We start from the raw sequence: 20,621 nt of genomic DNA on the forward strand, positions 1-20,621 counted from the left end.
TTCGTTTACTCTGAATATACAGTACAGGTCAAAAGTTTGGAAACATTACTATTTTTAATGTTTTTGAAAGAAGTTTCTTCTGCTCATCAAGCCTGCATTTATTTGATCAAAAATACAGAAAATGTTTTTTAATATTGTGATATATTATTACGATTTAAAATAATTGGTTTGTAATTTATTATACTTTAAAATATAATTTATTTCTGTGATCAAAGCTGAATTTTCAGGATCATTACTCCAGTCTATCACATGATCCTTTAGAAATCATTCTAATATGATGATTCATTATCAAAGTTGGAAACAGTTCTGCTGCTTAATATTTTTTTTCATAACCTGTGATACTTTTTTAGGATACTATGATGAATAAAACGTAAAAAAAAAAGCAGCAATTTAAAAAAAAAATAGAAATCTTTTGTAACAACAATATACACTACTGGTCAGTAATTTTTTTCTTTCTTTTTTTGAAATAAATCAATACTTTTATTCAGCAAGGATGTGTAAAATTGATAAAAAGTGATAGTAAAGAAGATTTATATTATTAGAAAATATTTTTTTTATTTTTAATAAATGCAGTTTTTTTAACCTTTTATTCATCAAATATATTAGGCAGCAGAAATGTTTCCAACACTCATAATAAATCAGAATATTAGAATGATTTCTGAAGGATCATGTGATAGACTGGAGTAATGATCCTGAAAATTCAGCTTTGATCACAGAAATAAATTATATTTTAAAGTATATTCAAATAGAAAACCATTATTTTAAGTTGTAATAGTATTTCACAATATTACTGTTTTTTTCTGTATTTTTGATCAAATAAACGCAGCCTTGATGAGCATTAGAGACATCTTTCTACCATCCACATTGGACTCACACCAGTTTGCCTACCGTAGCAAAAGGAGCACAGAGGATGCAGTCTCCATGGCACTGCACTCTGTGCTCACACATCTGGACAATAAGAACACTTATGCACGCATGCTGTTTGTTGACTTCAGCTCAGCATTCAACACTGTCATCCCAACTAAGTTAATAGCCAAACTTGGAGACCTGGGCATCAACACCTCCATGTGCAACTGGATTTTGGACTTCTTGACCAACAGACCCCAGAATGTTCGATCAGGCTCCAACTGCTCCACGTCCATCACACTCAACACTGGTGTACCACAGGGCTGTGTGCTAAGCCCGTTTCTCTACTCCCTCTTCACCTCCGACTGCAAGCCTGTGTACGGATCTAATTCCATCGTCAAGTTTGCGGACGACACTACGGTGATTGGTCTCATCAGCAACAACGATGAGACTGCCTACAGGGAGGAGATCAAGCACCTGGCCACATGGTGCACCGAAAATAACCAGCTCCTCAACACCACCAAAACGAAGGAGCTCATCGTGGACTTCAGGAAAGTGTCAAGAGGCACACACGACACCATCCACATCAATGGAATGGCTGTTGAGCGTGTCTCCAGTTTCAAGTTCCTGGGGATCCACATCTCGGCGGACATGACCTGGACAACCAACACCTCCAGCCTGGTCAAGAAGGCTCACCAGCGCCTTTTCTTCCTGAGGACACTGAGGAAGAATCAGCTTTCCTCCACTATCCTGGTGAACTTCTATCGCTGTGCAATAGAAAGCATCCTGACCAACTGTGCTACAGTGTGGTATGGGAGCTGTTCTGTTGCAGAGCGCAAGGCACTGCAGCGGGTGGTGAAAACCGCCCAGCGCATCTGTAGCGACAATGGGTAGAAAGCAACCACCAACTAATCTTCTTTTTGAATATTAATTCAAATTCTCTACTTCTCGATGACTCATGATCATCACCGGTCGGACTAATTGAAGGAGCCCCCGGCACTAACACATAACTGGTCAATGGCTAGCTTTGTGGCCTACTACGGACTGGTTAAGATAAAGACAGTGTCCGCACATTCCAGAGTCAAATCACCAAGACCAGAGCCATAAGTCACCCATCCCGGTGCCAGAGAGTCTGCAAAAAACCCTTTAAAAGAAGAATCGACACCAGCAGATGTTACTGAAACCCCCGACAACATTCCTGAACACCTCCTCCTTAAGACCTCTGAACCAACAGAGTTCTGTCTCTTCACCAGAGAACTGATTCTTATCAATAACTATACATAAAATCATTCAAGAACAATTTTCAATGGACTCATGATCAAACAATCATGCAACTACCTAATCCTGGGTTGTTTCCACCACTTATATGCATATTTTAATAAGATAATATGTTTTGATCCCATTTAATTCAGGTAATAGTTATTATATTAACTATTAGAAGGAGTGAATGAATGAAAGTGTGTACTGTTTCATATCAATGCTATCTTACGAACACAACTAGCAAGATGGCTTGAATGATATCGGTGTAATATGTTTTGATCTTCTTTTAATTAGAAATCATGTCTAAACTGTGGCCCCTGTTCTCTCTGTTAGTAAGGAGAGCACAGATAAGCATGATTTACGATCAGAACTGAAAAGAACGTCACCTCCTAAATTCAGCCAGTGTCTAATTGGCCAGAACTCATCCTGGAGGTTGGACAAAATTTTAGTTTAAAACCTTAGACCCAAAAACAAATCTCCCTCTCTCTCTCTCTCTCTCTCTCTCTCGCTCTCTCGCTGCTCTCTCTCGCTGCTCTCGGTGCTCTCTCTCTCTCTATAGGAACCATGTAAACGCGCAAACGAAATAACCCAAATCAAGATCTGAAGAACATGGGTTAAATAGCTTCATTCAAGCCATCATCATCTACTCTCAATTTCCTTTCTTTTCTTAGTTTCATTTCTTTTCCGTTGTGAGTGTCGGTTCTAAGTTAAGTTTTGCGACAAGATTTCGAGCCACGTTTCTTCTGCAAAGCCAGCTTCAAACAAAGACTTTCATTCCGCCAGCACACCACGTGACTGACCACGTGATCCAGACATCAGGCACGAGGAGACCGAATGGACCGGGAAAACCCCTTTCACGCAACAAAAAGGGAATCCCCAAAAGCAAATACGCAAGTAGACTACCTCCAGACTTTTAAAATCTTAACTGGTGTATTTATACAACTTTAATAACCTGCCTAAAACGATAGAAGGGTTAAATTAATGATTGATGGTTCGTTCAGGTCATGTCTAGTGCATATGGAATCGTGAGATTTCATCCTTTCACTCTTAAACCCACTCTTTCCTCACTCTATCCCTTTCTGCAACGCGTATGAATGTGTGTGTGTGTGTGTTTGTGTTAGATATTAGCTTATGTGTTATATATAATCAATAAAGTATTGTTTGTATTTGAAAAGAGATTACTTGTGTATGTGCTTATCAGATTTATTGTCTTGAACTTCGATTTAAGTTACCTATGCTGTTACCCTTAATTTACTTCGTAATTTATTGTTAGCTGGGGATTGAGTCTTTCTTGACCAGGAAGATATTATATTTCCTAGAGTTAATACTTGTTTATGCTTTCTGTTCATTGGATGAACTGATAAAATGATCATGCTATTGATTCTGCTACAGTAAATTCTGAAAATAATTAAAATTAATTAAAATATTAATTATTGGTCATATTCCGTTATGAATAATAATTAATAATATTTATACGTGGGCGTATAAACGCTACACATCACTGGGACTCCACTACCTGCCATCGAGCACATCCAGAGGAAACGCTGTCTGCATCGAGCTCGCAGCATCCTTAAGGACTCCTCTCACCCAGCCCACAGACTGTTTTCTCTCCTGCCTTCCGGCAGGCGTTTCAGGTGCCTCCGGACCAGGACCAGCAGACTAAAGAACAGTTTTTTCCCCAGAGCTGTCTCTTTATTAAACTCTAACCCTCATTGATCCCACTCCCCTCATATACTGATTGACTCTCCTCTCCCTCCTCACACCTGCCTCCATTTTGTTATTTGCAATACTATAATGTTAATTTGCACTGCTGACTGTTATTATAGTAACAACTGTTTACATATGCATCTTGCACTACTACCTTGACTGGAATATGCTCAATTTGCACTGCCGACTGTTTATTTACAGTACTGACTGTTTATATATACATTGCAATATCGTACTTTAACTGTAATATGCAATTACTTTCCACTGCACTTTCACTCGGATAGCTTCTGTCCAAACTTTATTTGCACTACTTTAAATCCATTGTTATACTGCTCATTTTAGCCTAACTTATACATATATCTATTTGTAAAATTCTGTTTATAGTAATAGCCATCTGTATATTATGCTCACATTCTGTTTATAGTAACAGCCATCTGTATATATATCCATAGTACATATCTATCCGTAAAATTCTGTTTATAGTAACAGCCATCTGTATATTATATTCAGTACATATCTATCTGTAAAAATTCTGTTTATAGTAATAGCCATCTGTATATTATATTCATAGGACAATCTATCTGTAAATTTTTGTTTATAATAGTATTCAACTCTATATTTATTCAGTACATATCCATGTTCTGCACTTATGGAACCACTGTATATCCTGCACTTGCTGCTATTGCACTTCTGGTTAGACCTAAACTGCATTTCGTTGCCTTGTACCTGTACTTGTGTAATGACAATAAAGTTGAATCTAATCTAATCTAATCTAATCTAATCTTTCAAAAATATTAAAAAAATCATAATGTTTCCAAACTTTTGACCTGTACTTTATGTATTCTTTTTTTACGTGTAGTCATATGTATTTATAGTTATATTTATTAAAAACCATTATACGCTTGATTGTCTCACAGATCATAGTCACTGAAATGTTTGATCTTCATCCACCAGCTTTTACACTGTTGAGTGCTTTATTTAGTAATCTAATAGAACAGAAAAGTTATAATTCATGACCAGAAGAATAATCTTTCTCAAGAGTTGATAAGAAGATCGTACTGTTTCCTTTTTGAGCTAATTTGCTACAAATGTTAGTTGAGGTTTCTAGAACCAGTCAGTTTAATTTTCCTGACTATTTTCCAGCTTCTCTGTGACCCTTAGGATAACAGTTTTTTTTTATTTATGTTTTTTTTATCAATTTTACACATTTCTGCATCTAAAGGTAAATAAAAAAAAAAAAAAATTTTTTTTTAATGATCCATTTAATACACAACTATTTACTTCAGCTTTTTTAAACATGTTGAGCAAAAGGCTGTACAATATCTTACCTCAGCTGTGAGATGTAGGACAGACACTGAAGGAAACTCTTCACTTCACTCTCTTCCTCTGACCATCCTCTCAGCTCTACTGGTTTCTTCTCTGTCTGGAGTTTCAGCACTTCCAGGAGGACGGAGGTCTTTCTCTGTGAGAGATCTATGATCCAGACAGCAGGTAACTGGAAAACTGACTGTAATGCTGGAAGGAAACTCCTGCCTGTTTGAGTCTCATAGTTCTTCACCTGTGAGTAAAGATCCAGCAGGAAATCACACTGATCAACAGGATTAATATAACCATCAAAAGGGAAGGTTTTGTAACTGCACACAGACGACAGCAGAGTAGAGAATCTTGTTCCTGTAACTGTGTCATTTTCTACAGCAGCAACACTGAGATTCAGCAGGAGTTTCACTGCAGACTTCAGATAATAGAACCCAAACCTGATAAAATACAGAGAAATAAAAATCTCATTAATTAATGACAACATGCAGCATTTATAAATCAACTATATAGTACATAAAAACAAGTATTCCGATAATAAGAAACATAACAGTTCAATGTATTTAAAGGTACAATATGCAAGAATTTTGCATTAAAATATCCCATAATCTCAAGGCCAGTGTTATATAGTTTGTTAAGTTGATTACTTACAATATCCCAAATGTTTCCAACTATTTTTAAATCGTGAGAAAATTGCGATTTTAACCAAGGAAACGGGGCGTTAGAGCAGGGGTGAGCTGGGAGTCGCCAGTCAATTGCGTCATATCCGCGTTACCCTCGGTTTCCACTCGTACTGCGTGGAGTCCTGGACAAATGCGGAAGTTGTAGTTGTAGAGTCTATCAAGCAACAAACGTTAGCTTGTTTCGTGCAGTCGTTATGGAACACAATTATTCTTTACCGATTGCAGCTGGTTCTGTCGACAAAGCATGCTTAATTTTATATTTTCCAAATGTAGCATTCGGAAATAGTTATGTTTATGTAAGGGAAGTATTATTGCTTTAGATTTGTGTTTAGTTTATTGACATTGTTTATCATGTCTGGTGTTTATGGCCATGTAAATAAATATAGCATACGTGTGTTATACATAAAGATTAATCAGTATTTTGGCAAATGATGTGGGTATGTTCGAATGTACTTTTACAACAGTTGTTTAGAACACGTAAAACTGCGCCGCGTTATCACAACAATGAATTCGACATACAGTAACATCTATGATAACCAATGTAGTATTAAACCTTACTTTTCTTGCGGTTAATTCCTTTTAATGAAATAAAAGTGTGATGAGGTTCAAGAGTCAGGAAGGAAGAAGACAGGGATCGGCGTGACTGGGACTCGTACTTTATTAAAATAAAGCAAAACAAACAAAAGTCGTGCACAACGCGCATTCACCGTGGCAACCGCGATGGCTCAAAACAGTTCAAAAATGAGAGCTCGGATCCACCGGTTTTCCTTCTCTGCGTCCAGTTTTCTCTTCAGTCTCTCTCTCGTTCCAGCGCCCGGCTTATAAGCGGTCTCTCCACGCGGATCACTGCAATAAGACACAGGTGTTCGTCATTTGCACTTGACCTACTTGCTTGTCTCTTCTCTCTCCCATTACAGACCGCGCTGAACCACGTCCCCTCGCCACAAAAAGCATGTCATTATAAAAAAAGAACTTAGCCTCATTCATGAACATGATTTTTCGGTTCCGTCTGACTGATTTACAAACACGGTGGAGTTTAAAACGACAGTTCCCATCATTCCACGCTCCTTCACATCGTCATCAAGCTACGCCGTTGTTGTTGTTGTTTGGAATGCAGCGCCCTCTAGAGGCCAAAAATTCTTGCATATTGTAGCTTTAAGAGGACTAAATCTAATGACATTTATTACACTTTTTCCAAGGTCCATATACAGTATAACGTGTAGTGTCTGGACAGAATCACGATGACCGATTCAGTTCTAAAATTCAGAAAGCTTTGAACCTTTTTGTTCTTCTTCATGTAAATCACAGGCCTAGCACCGATGAGTCTGGATCAAATTGTCCTCATTGTCACTTTAGTGTCCTGGCAGAGGCTGAACAGAAACACCTTCATGAGCTTCAGAAAGATCTGAATCAACTCAACTTCCCTCCCACGCCAGGAACGAAAGAACATGTGGCTTAGAAACTGGAGAAACGCACCCAATATACAGAGACACAGACATTCTTTCCATTTAACTCATAATTAAGTCATCCCAGCATGTATGTGATATATTCCTGTGTGTATGAATGTCCCCAGCTTATATTAGCCTAGTTACAACTTTCTAGTTGTGTTAGTTAAACTCTAAGTGCTTATAGTCAAGTGTAAGAATGTTTCTCTGCTTTGAAATCTTCCAGACATTTCTTTCTTGGTATGGAAATATTCCTCTCATTACGCCTTAATTAACAATGTTTAGTGTTACGATAAACTATAACTACTACTTTACCTTTGGAGTAAATATGACCAATTCTGGCATCATCATTAAACATGCAGATTAGACTGTCAGAAGGAGACGAAGAAACTCTCTCACGCTAAACGTTCCTAACTACTATTGGTCATTTCATCCAAAATAGGTGTGGACTGATTTATCCTTAAAGGATGATGACAATAGCTCATTTTCACTCATTCCTTCTTCCCTGTCCGCTCTTTTTCCTGTCCTTCGGATGAGACAACATCTTCTTGATTTATGAAACTTTTAAACTTCCCGCAGACGACGCGCCCTCCGGAAGAACCCAAAGAACACTTCAAGCTCACGAACCACACACAGAGGATCCACACACACACACACACACACACACACACACACACACACACACACACACACACACACACACACACACACACACACACACACACACACACACACACGCTATGCACCAAAGAATCAATGCATGTATTATTTCTATTGATATTTAGATGTGTTTAAGATTGTTTGCCCCTGCCTTAAGGTGATTAGATTCTTTGCTGGCTCTCATAGATTAACTGTTTGTGATATTTGCCATTCTGTGATCTGATCTCTCTTTCTGTCTTTACTTTTCATTATTCTGTATTCTTTATTTAAAGGTGCCATAGAATGGAAAACTGTATTTAACTTGGCATAGTTGAATAATAAGAGTTCTGTACATGGAACTGACATAACGTGAGCCTCAAACACAATTGTTTCCTCCTCCATATGTAAATCTCATGTTTGCAAAAGACCGCTGAAAAACGGGCGAATCCCAACATAACACCGACTGTGACGTTTGTAAGAATTGAGAAATTACAAAATGCCGGACAGTCTGTTTCAAGAGCGACCAGACCCTGAGAGGACAAAAGGACCTCTCTGGAAATTACCATTTGAACTCACCATCGAGACGAAAGTCTCACCTCCGAGTCATCCTAATCTACATCTCTTTCCCTCTCCCCTCACCCCCTCTCTCTCATGCTCAGGGCCCGGTTTTTCAAAAGGTTTAATCCGGATAAAAATAATCCGGATTTAGTAATCCTTTTTTTTGCGATCCGTGATCACGTAATCCATCTTACTTTTGAGCCAGTTTTTCAAAGCAACATCGGATTGGATCAATCTGATCCGGATAGGAACTTTTCAGGATCACCAAATCCTGTTTACTAGAGCCTTAAATGGAACCAACAGTGTAGCCTACTGGCTTAGCAAAGAACAACAGTTGGCAAAATACCGGTGACCACAAATAATCATTGTTTATTTTAATTTTAAGAAACAGAAACACTGTAATAAACAGAAACATTTTACTTTCCTTATTTTGTTATAATGTTAAATTGCAGATTTTGTTGTTTTACCATATCTCATTAGATGTGACATGCTTCATATGCTTCAAATATGAAGAAATGTATATATCATCAGTAAACATTGATTTTGTGATCATTCACTTAAAAAAAAAAAACCTCTCTGGTTTAATTGGTTCGAAAAATCACAACTAAATCCACCCTTCTGATGGGATCAGGATAATCCTGTTTTTTTGGATCAAATAGATCCCAAACCAAGTTCAAAGTTCTGAAAAACCCAAAGGGCAGGTTTGATCCAGATCAAATTTAAGATTGGATTACATGATCTGATCTTAGTTCAGAATCCCTCTTTTGCTTTTGAAAAACCCATTTCCAAGATTTGATCCAATCCGTGATCCGAAATCCCACTGGATTACTTTTGAAAAACTGGGCCCTGATGATCACCTGAATTCACCCAAGAAAACGTATAGTTTAATGTGAATGATTAACAGAGTATTTTTCATGTTTGGTATCATTTAGAATGTCACAGTGCGACTGGTACAAATGTCTCATTCCCAAATAAGTAAAAAAAAAGGTAATACGGTTTTTAAGAGTTTATGGATAACTGACACACAGGGAGGGGTTGGCCTCTAGACAAATGGTCTCCCTACACCCAAAGGTGTAACCTCTGAATGCAAATTTCTTTTGTTAGCACATGTTTCCATGTGAAAGCTTTGTCTATATAATGAAATGCAGCAGGGAGTTCGAGGCCTTCTGTTACTCAGATGAGCCCATGATGTTGAAGGACCTCAAAGAATTCAGCATCATGTATTTTAATGTTGGGTTTGCATCTTCTCTCTATTCCAGAGCATTTGATGTTTTGTATCGATTATCTTTGAATTGATTATGAAATTGGCATGATACAGTTACCTGACATCATAAATTGTTAAATTTGATTATTCTAACTAACTTTGACATTATTTTCATTGAAGAGTTAAACGGAATAGCCAAACATAATAATAAATAAATCATTTTTTAAGGCTATTGACAGTATTTTCTGATTTACAGGATAACAAAAGTAGATATCCATAAATCCCTCTGTAATTTTTTCCCCATCTAATATGTGAACACAATGAAAAAATAATTTTTAACCTGGCTTTATCCAATACTCAGATTTCGTTTTTAAAATATATGCAAATGAGTGCATATTTAATTAGATATAGCCTAATTTGCATATTTCAACATTAAATTACAGAAAACTTGTAATATTTTTTTTTCTCATCTTAATGTAGGTAATCAACTGGGAAAGTTTCCTGGTGATATCTGCTAGTTAAAAATTGTACCCTATTCACCTGTAGTGTCTCGCCTTAACACTGAAGTTTTTGCTGTGTAGATAACTAAATAGTATGACGACCTATTTACACGGAGGTTAATATTATTTCAGGCCTGTGTTGTCAAATAAATCTACAAAATAGAACTGTAGATACATCTATGTCAATCCCTTGTGTCGGGTTGCCTATATTTCATCAACAACACATAACTCATGAGCTATCCATTAGATTGGTTGCTCACAGATAGCTCACTCGCTCCTTCTAGCTAATGTGACCTTCTCCACCACTTAAGTTGAAACGATTGTCATTTAACAATGCATCTAGTCAATTTGTTCAAATATGCTTTGTTTGAGAACTGAAGTATGATTATTTTGCATGTTTGTATTTCAGAGTGCATCACAGCTCCTATTGTACAAATCTGTGAAACAACCAATCAGAGCAAAGCTCAACATTATTATTCATGACCCTTCCAAATAAGGTAATAACAGCCCATTTCATTCTTGAGACAAATCCTAGGGTTGTAAATGGACATGTAAAACCGTATCTGGATAATTTTTGCCCTTACCTAAGCCACACACCTTCTATATAGATATCAGAGAACAAATTTTATATATATATATAACCTGTAACTGCCAGCTTGGAGTTATTTTAAAGGTCTTGATTTAATGAGTGTAAATGCATATTTTGTGTATTTTAAAGGACGTATTATTGGGATTGTGGTGTAGATATGAGCACTTCACTCGGCGCGGACACCAGTGACTTCCACCAGTGGGCAGTATAGTTTCTCCCACTAGACTAAATAAACCCGTGCTTCCGAAAGACGCCAAACTTAGGAACGATAAGGAACAAAGGAAATTGTCTGGTTTGGTTTAACGCCCTTGGGAAGCGGAACGAGGTACATGTAGTTGTTTATATGTGGGTGCTGCGGGAGTGAGGTGTTCATGTTTATTGTTGTAAGTTATTTAAGCTATGTGTTGACAAAGAGCCATTTTGCTTTGATATGTTAATCCGTGTGTAATTTAAAGGTTATGGTGTAGTGAATATAGATTTTGGTGGAAAATGATGGTTGTTTAGTGGTGTATTTGTTTAGGTTTTATTGCTTGAGTATGTTTGATTTAGCTAAGGCAATGTGTGTAAAAGTACTTATGTTTGTATTTATCTGTGTATTTTTATAGTTTCCACGGTGTATTACGGATAACGGAAAAAGAAATAAAGAAACCGTAAATACATCAGTCGAGACTCTCCACATCTTGCTTATACCCACCGGGGGCAGATACAGTGAAAACTCGCCGCAGGCCAGAGACGGAGATGAAGTAGGACAATGAGAAACTCTGCTGCATCCAAATGAGACTCGCAGCCTTGGCCGGTGTCCGCATCGAAGAAATCAACTAAACCGGACAACAGTCAGGCAAGAGGGAAGATAACACACATAAAAGGGTGTATAACGGGTGCAACAAGAGACATTTTATAAAAACAAACAAACAAAGAAAAATGATTAATAAGACTGGGTTTCATACGCTCATGAAAGTGGCTAATTGCAGTAACATAAATTGTGCTTGAATGTGGAAAGACGCGATCGTGAAAGTGTTTTTGTCACAGGTCGGGGTGGGCCAAACCAGACTGCACCCACCCCTGAAAACCGGGTACCACCTCGAGGAACGTGCCAAGGACCAGACAGACCAAAGAATAAAGGAATAACAATTTTCTTTATTCAGTTAAGAGCAATAATTTGAAAAATCCTAATTAAAATCTTCTTTCTTGTCACCAGAGGGAATTCAATGACCCCCTGGACCGTAGAGAGGGGAACGATCGTGGCGGCCCTGCAGCTCGTTGGAGAGGAATCAGAGAGGAACTCACACCGTCTAGGTAGATCACTGGTAAGTACTCTTTACAGGACTCAAGAGGAAGTCGTGACTATACGGACCCCATTCAGACTGGAACCAGGTACGGACTCATGGACGGGAGTGGAACAGGTCCCGGATGCTGCCCCAGAGGTAAGTACCCAAAGAGCGGTTGCCTCAGACTCGGACAAAGCACAGGGACACAGATGGCGAACGGACCGGGCCAGGAGGGGACACAGGTAAGTATATCCCGGTAGGTGTCCTTTATGCCAGACCAGTTAGGACGAGGGCCTTTAGCCGGGACGTGAGGGAACCTTGGACAACAGGAAGACCTTTCGATCGAGGCACGGGCCACAGCTGTTCCCTTTCCTTCTCAACGGGGGCAACGGCTTACAACATTGGCATGGAGGGCCACCAGGCAGAAGAACACTTTGAGCGAACGTTCCACTTCAACTGCGTACTTCTCTCTTTCTGAACAGGGCGGAGGCCTTCACTGGGGCATGTAGAGACCACCAGACGGGGAGGATACTTCGAGCAAGACACTCCTCTTCGGCTGTGCACTGTAACCAGGTAGCAGGGTTTAACTATTCAACAGCATGTGAAACGTTTAATTGAAATACCTTCTCTCTTTCTGGACAGGGCAGAAGCTTTCGATGGGGCGTGTGAAGACCACCAGACAGGAAGGACACTTTGAGCGAGACACTCCACTTCAGCTGTGCGCTATAACCAGGTAGCAGGGTTTAACTATTCAACGGCATATGAAACGTTCAGTTGAAATACCTTCTCTCTTTCTGGACAGGGCAGAAGCTTTCGATGGGGCGTGTGAAGACCACCCGACAGGAAGGACACTTTGAGCGAAACACTCCACTCCGGCTGTGCGCTGTAACCAGGTAGCAGGGTTTAACTATTCACCAGCATATAAACGTTCAATTGAAATACCTTCTCTCTTTCTGGACAGGGCAGAAGCTTTCGATGGAGCGTGTAAAGACCACCAGACAGGAAGGTCACTTTGAGCGAGTCACTCCACTTCAGCTGTACGCTGTAACAATGCAACAGGATTCAACCATTCAACAGTAGATGAAACATTCAGCTGCAATACCTTCTCTCGTTCTGAGCAGGGCAGCGGCTTTCAATAGGAACGTGTGGAGACCACCAGGCGGGAAGGATGCTTTAAGCGAGTCACTCCACTTCAGCTGTACGCTGTAACAATGCAACAGAATTCAACCATTCAACAGTAGATGAAACATTCAGCTGCAATACCTTCTCTCGTTCTGAGCAGGGCAGCGGCTTTCAATAGGAACGTGTGGAGACCACCAGGCGGGAAGGATGCTTTAAGCGAGTCACTACACTTCAGCTGTACGCTGTAACAATGCAACAGGATTCAACCATTCAACAGTAGATGAAACATTCGGCTGCAATACCTTCTCTCGTTCTGAGCAGGGCAGCGGCTTTCAATAGGAACGTGTGGAGACCACCAGGCGGGAAGGATGCTTTAAGCGAGTCACTCCACTTCAGCTGTACGCTGTAACAATGCAACAGGATTCAACCATTCAACAGTAGATGAAACATTCAGCTGCAATACCTTCACTCGTTCTGAGCAGGGCAGCGGCTTCCAATAGGAACGTGTGGAGACCACCAGGCGGAAAGGATGCTTTAACCCTCTAGCCGCCACAGTCGAGTTTACTCGACAAGATGCGGCACTGAATAAAACGGCCGATTTTGTCAAACAGGGTGTCAAATTTCGTTCGACCTCCCCTCCACTAGTTAGCATACATGTCATACTTCATCCCCGACTCAAAAAATGTCATGTTTCTATACAAAATCTTCGAGCTAGAGCGCGTTGAATCAGTGCGAACAAAAGCGGAGCTAGTGTGCGAGTGAGCCATTTTATCAGATCAATATTGTCAACGTCAGCGAGTATTTGCATTAGATTATTATTATTATTATCATCTAATGGCATCAATAAAGCTTACCCGCAATGAAGTGTTGGGTGTTCTATTCGCGGACCCTGATTCTGAAGGGGAATAACGTTATCTGCCTTCAGAAAATGACGGTGATTCTGAAAGTGAAAGTATAGCCCTACACCAAGCACAAACGGTGAATCCTTTGCCCAATATATATGGTCCTTTGCCCAATGTCAGTGGTGGGAACAATGTTTCCCGGGGTCGGAGTGTTCATTGCGAAGTTAGCAGGCGTGTTAGTGTTGTGGGGAACGAGGCGGGAGATGTTTACCGCGCTCGCCATGGTGACCGCGTGCCTCTCCGCAATCGCGGTGACAGTATTGTGGTGGAGGCTTTGTCTAATGCCACTGGGTATGTTAGACGAGGTCGAAGTATTCATAGGACAGTTAGGGGGCAACGTGGAGGCAGGGTGGGGAGTCGCAATGACAAAGACAGTAGTCCGAGCTGTGCACACTCGGCGCGCGCGCGAGACAGATCTGGCCGCGCCCGCGCTGCTCGTAGCAGGAGCAGAGGCGATGTGACACGGAGCAGAGGGGCTAACGAGTCTATCGCAAGACCACACCATGAAACACTACAAGAAATGTCACCTGGATGGATAGGGAGTCATTATCTCTACAGCAAAAGCTCTGCAACATAAATTCTTTTTTTTTTGTAATGATTTACACTGTTGATTTACTATCTATTTCCCTGACCATTTTAGTGTACAATATGTGTTCTTTTTTGTGTGTTCATGTCCTTATGATGTGTGCGTCTATGTCAGCTAAAAAAACAACAACCAAAAAAAAAAAACACACACACACACACAAAAAAAAAAAACTAACATTGTCTCTTGGCTTGTCTCGTCATCTCACTCATGATCTGTGGCATGCCATGGCGAGTGAGCTTTTGAACTAAACAGGTTTTGTCTACTTGTGTTTGTGTGTCATATGAATAATATGTGCACCATACATGGAATCAGGGTGCCTACTGTATGTAGTAAATGGAAAATCTCTACAGCAAAAGGCCAATCGCTACATGCATTCAGTTTGTTTCTATTATTAGTAATGATTTACACAGTTTGTTCACTACTTACTATTTACCTGAGCATTCAGTATTGTGCAATATAGCATACAGAAGGTGAGGGACATTTTTGGGGCAAAGAAGTGCTGCATTTTATCTTTTAAACATGTGACTTTTCATGAAAATTCTATAATCCAAGATGGCCGCCACTATATGACGTCATAATATGCAAATTAGATGGGAAAATGTAATTCCTACATAAACTTTGGGTCATCCTTAATATTTCTCTAATTTACAGAAAGTCTCTATCTTTTATCACTTTTAATATATAGCCTTTTGAAATTAAGATGTCAAAATCGAACGTTTTAGGAAAAAACCTCTGGCGCCTAAAGGGTTAAGCAAGTCACTCCACTTCAGCTGTACACGGTAACGATATAGCAGGGTTTAACAGTTCAGCCATAGAGGAAACATTCAGGTACAATACCTTCTCTCGTTCTGAACAGGGCAACAGCTTTCAATAGGAACGTGTGGAGACCACCAGGCGGGAAGGATACTTTGAGCGAGACACTCCACTTCAACTGTACACTGTAACAATGTAACAGGATTTAACAGTTCAACAGCATATGAAACATTCAGCATTAGCAGAGCCGGGCTGTCTCAAAATGGTAAGTTGGGCGCTTGATATATACCACCTTCCTTGGAGACGGCGAGTGAAAGACTGAAAGGAGAGAGTGCACAGCAAACTACTATTACTTCTCCACACGATGAACTTTACTCCATAACACAAACCGTGTGAATCGTCACTTCAGGCACTGCATTCCACTCGCACACCGTGCATTCGGGCCAGCACTCACCCACCGGTCTTTCCCCCACCAGATCAACTCTCGTCTCTCACAAGGGCTCAACCTCTCTCCAGAAACAGCAGGAAACGGATGCAGCAATCGTCACATTCAGCGAAGAGCAGACAAAAGTTGGAGACAGATCAACAATTCACTCAGTGTACTAGTTCACTCGTGCCACTCACTTGCCAAACTCTCAACATCACTTCAATGTTAGTGCATATAAACAACGGATCCGATACTCATCACTTCGCGTCTTCCCCACTGCTGATGATATTCCTTGGGATTTCGTTGATAATTACTTCACTCTCTTCTTTCCGCTCCTCAGCTTCAATCTTCACCCACTTCACAGCCCAGCCTCAAATCCAAAACAAACCCGCCGACAAACACAGTATCTCACGGGAGGAGAACCACCAGGCAGTCTGCTTCCTCTCTGTTTTTAAAGCCCCATCTGAATACGTGTCCCTCTCACAACACTCTCTGTAATTACTCCACACCTGCTGTCAATCGGGCAATTAACCTTGCTGCCATGGCAACGGATTCGCGATGCAATAGAGACGGGTGTCCACTGGAGGTCTCTGAATAACACTGCATTCACAAGGACTTTAGTCCTATTCTAATTTGTCACACCGTGACATACCCCCCTGCCAAAACGTTCTAGTCCCTAGAACGGGATCCGGACACCCAGTCTCCATACCTGGCTGGGGGTTGTCCCCGGTTCTCCCGTTGGGATCGTCTTGGCGGGGAATTAGGTTCCTCGGGCCTTGGCCCTATACCCAATCTCTGAGGGACCACAGCCCATCCCACCAAAGGAGGCATCCACACTGGTTCAGTCGGAGGCCTCTCTACAGCTGGTTTGGGATAATTTGGGCAAGGGCGCATCAGGTTTCGATGGAGCACCCGCTCTGGACCTTCTCTCCCTTCGGGACGGATGGCATATACAGGCTGATCGAAATGTGGTTGTCGTTGGACCACATACGGCTGGGGTTCCCACCGATCACTGAGCTTACCCTTTCCTTGTCGTTGGTTCTCGCACGAGAACTCTCTCGCCAGGCAGTAACGGTGCACTTCGAGTGGTCCGGTCATACAACCTTTTGTTCTTGGCTGCGGCTTGACTAATCCGGTCCGAGACCCGTTCATAAGCCAGTTGAAGACGTTGATGGTGTCTAATCACCCACCCCGTTACGCTGCCTCCCTGTTCAGCTGCCGCAGTTCCCAGCAGTAGATCAACTGGTAGTCTCACATGCCTTCCGAACATCAGGTAAGTCGGTGCATAACCGGTCGTGCTGTGAATACTGTTGTTGTACGCCTGGACCATCGCCGGGAGATTGTCAGCCCACTGTCCCTGTTGGTCGCCTTCCAAAGTCCCCAAGAGACCGATCAGCGTCTGGTTAAACCTCTCACACCCTCCGTTCCCTTGAGGATGATAGGGCGTCGTATGGGTCTTCCTACATCCATACAGTTGGCACAACTCACGCACTACCCTGGATAAAAAATTTGGCCCTTGATCTGAATGGAACACTTCGGGACACCCAAAGGGCTGAATGACGTACCTCCACAGGGCATTAGCGGTGGTAATGGCAGTTTGGTCCAGAGTTGGAATGGCCCAGGCATATTTGGTGAACAGGTCCGTGATCACTAAGATGTTTTGAATCTGGTCAACCGGCCGACCCAACGTCAGATAATCCATGGCGATGATATGCATCGGTGCTTTGGCTCGAATGGGGACCAATGGAGCTCGTGTCTCTTTCCTAGCTTTAAACAAGGTGCAGCGCGAACAACCTTGCAGGTAAGCCCTCGTAGTCCCCTCCATCCCAGGCCAGTAAAAGTGGCGTCGCAAAAGTGCCGTCGTCCTCTCCTGCCCTTGATGACCAAGCCTGGTGTGATAAGCCTCCAGCAGAGCGTGACACCTCCCCTCAGGGACCACCACTTGACAGACCGGGTCACCCGAGTGCGAGTCCTGGAGGGACCGGCAAATCACCCCCTCCTTCAGATGGAGCCTCTCCTTCTGACCCAGCAGGCCCCTCACAATTCGGGTTTGGGCCCGACATTCCACGCCCTCCGGCCAATTGCCCTGTCCCAACCAGGCCCGGACCAGTGACAAGTCCTCATCCTCACCCTGTAACATCCTCCAGCGCTGTGGGTCCCATCCCCAACTTGCGGGCGGCTCCTCCGATGATTGTCCCGGTGCCTCCACAATGCCCACCATCATTCCCTCACCACGGTCTACCCCAAGCATGGAGCTCGGATCTTCCGGCCCTCCTTCAGGCCACCTAGACAGCACGTCAGCGTTGGTGTGTTCCCTTCCTGGCCGGTACTGAAGCTGATAATCAAAGTTGGCCAATTGCGCCACCCACCTCTGTTCCACCGCCCCCAGCTTGGCGGTCTGCAGGTGCACCAGTGGATTATTGTCAGTCACCACAGTTACCTTTGTTCCCCATAGGTAGTCTTTAAACTTCTCACTAAGCGCCCACTTCATGGCCAGTAACTCAAGCTTGAAGGAACTATAGTTGGCATCGTTCCTCTCCGCAGGATGTAAACTCCGACTAGCATAAGCGATAACTCTCTCCTCCTCCTGTTGTTTCTGAGCTAACACAGCCCCCAGGCCCGGATGGCTAGCATCAGTGTAAAGAATGAAGGGCTGTGTGAAATCAGCGTATGCCAGAATGGGTGCTTGTAATAGCTCCTGCTTGAGCCTCTGAAAGGCGGTCTCGCATGCCGGATCCCATTGAATCGCAGGGGACCCTCGGCCCCTAGCGTGTCCCGTTCCACCCAACAGCTGGTTCATGGGTTTGGCGATCTTAGAGAAATCTTTAATGAATCGCCTGTAGTACCCTGCAAAGCCAAGGAAAGATCGGACCTGGCGCACGGTCTTTGGGGCAGCCCACCCCTGCACAGCCGACACCTTCTCTGGGTCTACAGCGATTCCTGCAGCACTCACGATATGGCCCAGGAACTTGACCTCCTTCCGGAAAAGTTGACATTTATCCGGTTGGAGCTTCAGCCCGTATTTCTCGAGAGAGCAGAACACTTGCTCAAGGTGCTGAAGATGGGACTCAAAGTCGGGGGAATAAATAATCATGTCATCCAGGTACACAAGAGTGGTATCCATCAACTGGCTCCCTAGACAGCACTGCATCAGCCGTTGGAACGTGGCAGGGGCGTTGCAAAGGCCGAACGGCATCCGGTCCCACTCATATAACCCAAAGGGAGTCGTAAAGGCCGTCTTCTCCCGGTCCCGCTCGTCCACCTGTACCTGCCAATATCCACTCGCCAAATCTAATGTAGAATACCAGGCCGCCCGTGTGAGACTTGTAAGGGAATCCTCGACTCGAGGCAATGGAAAAGCATCTTGCTTCGTCACTCGGTTCAACCTCCGATAATCCACACAGAATCTCCATGCACCTGTCTTCTTCCTCACCAGAACAATCGGGGCCGCCCAAGGGCTGCTGCTCTCGCGGATGATCCCTTTATCCAGCATCCCTTGCAGAAGAGCACGAACCTCAGAGTATAATGTTGGGGGTACCGGTCGGTAACGCTCTCTACTAGGCGTGGCTTCTCCAGTGGGGTACACCCATTGTCCTCGTCATGCGTGGAGAACAACTGTGGCCATTTTGATAGAAAAGCCTTAAACCGCCTTGTCTGATCCTCCTCCAACCCCTCTCCCTGTAGGGACTCACCCCCAAGATGGACCGGCAGCCCTCCTCCAGCCTCTCTTCTGTGCATCCCCGTCTGCGCCATAGCAACCTCCACTATGGTTGGACCTACTTGGCTGAACTTGAATCCTCCTGGCTCTTGCACTTGCTGGGGTTTCACCGAGATAACTCGGGCCAGACACTGATGACGATACAATTGGATCGGAAAAGGATTCGTGTTTCGGACTCTCACCCGGATTCGACCTCCTTGGACAGACGCCAGTCCTCTGGCCACCTCCACCTTAGGGCCATCGTTGTGTGGTTCCACCAACACCCACTCGTCCGGGTGGTAAAGTCTAGGGGGTACCCTGACCCAGACCATCGCCTCACTTCGAGCCGGAATGGACAAAGCATAGCGGCAAGCCACTCTTCCAGTACTCTCCCGGTCCTCCTGCTGTTCAGTCAGGCAAACTCGGCGACAATCAGCTCTAATACGCTCCCATTCTCTGCCCTCAAGTGTCGCAGTTGCTCGGGCCGGCCTACTCTGGAACAGCTCCTCCCAGCATTCAGAAATGACATTCATGCCCAGCAGGGCGCGATGAGACCCCAGACACGCGAACCACAACCACTCCCTTCTGGGGTACAACCATACCATGAATTTCTAGGTCTGTCACCACGTATCCCACGTACGGGATGTCAAGACCATTTGCTCCTCGCAGAGTTAACCAGGGGGCTTCAGTCGTCGACCGGCCTTGGGTACCGAACAGTTCCTGGACGAGGCTATCCGTGAACAGAGTGACTTGCGACCCCGTGTCCAACAGACACTGTACCTTCTGGCCATTGACTTGAACCATGATGACCGGACAGTGGAGGGGCACTGACGAATATAATGTCCGGCTTCTCCACAACCATTGCAGACGGGACGCCCCTGTTCGTCCCACTGGAATCGGGGACCCATAGATCGGGTGGAATAACGCTCTGAAGGGCGACTCCCGTCAGAGCAGGCTCGCTCCCGTGGTGAGGGAAATGAATGGAGGCGTTCTCGGCGGAGTTCTTCGACGACAGACTTAGACAAATCGGACATTTGCTCGCGGATATCCCTTTTCAATTCTTCCCGGAGGGCATGCTTCCAATCGGGAATAGCAGGGGCCGAAGGCCCACTAACAGCGTT

At 43.2% G+C, this 20,621-nt stretch overlaps 1 protein-coding gene across 3 annotated transcripts in view; it reads right to left on the reverse strand.

Moving 5' to 3' along the window:
• LOC311291610 (uncharacterized protein) overlaps positions 1-20,621 on the reverse strand; it is a 121,963-nt gene that overhangs the window by 12,771 nt on the left and 88,571 nt on the right. For all 3 annotated transcript variants that reach the window (XM_084410735.1, XM_084410734.1, XM_084410736.1), the window contains exon 6: positions 5,142-5,567. In XM_084410735.1, coding sequence (XP_084266861.1) covers positions 5,142-5,567 — 426 coding nt within the window. The remainder of the gene's footprint in view (positions 1-5,141; positions 5,568-20,621) is intronic.

The sequence above is a fragment of the Rutilus rutilus genome (genome assembly GCF_951802725.1).
Source record: "Rutilus rutilus genome assembly, chromosome: 1".
NCBI lineage: Eukaryota > Metazoa > Chordata > Actinopteri > Cypriniformes > Leuciscidae > Rutilus > Rutilus rutilus.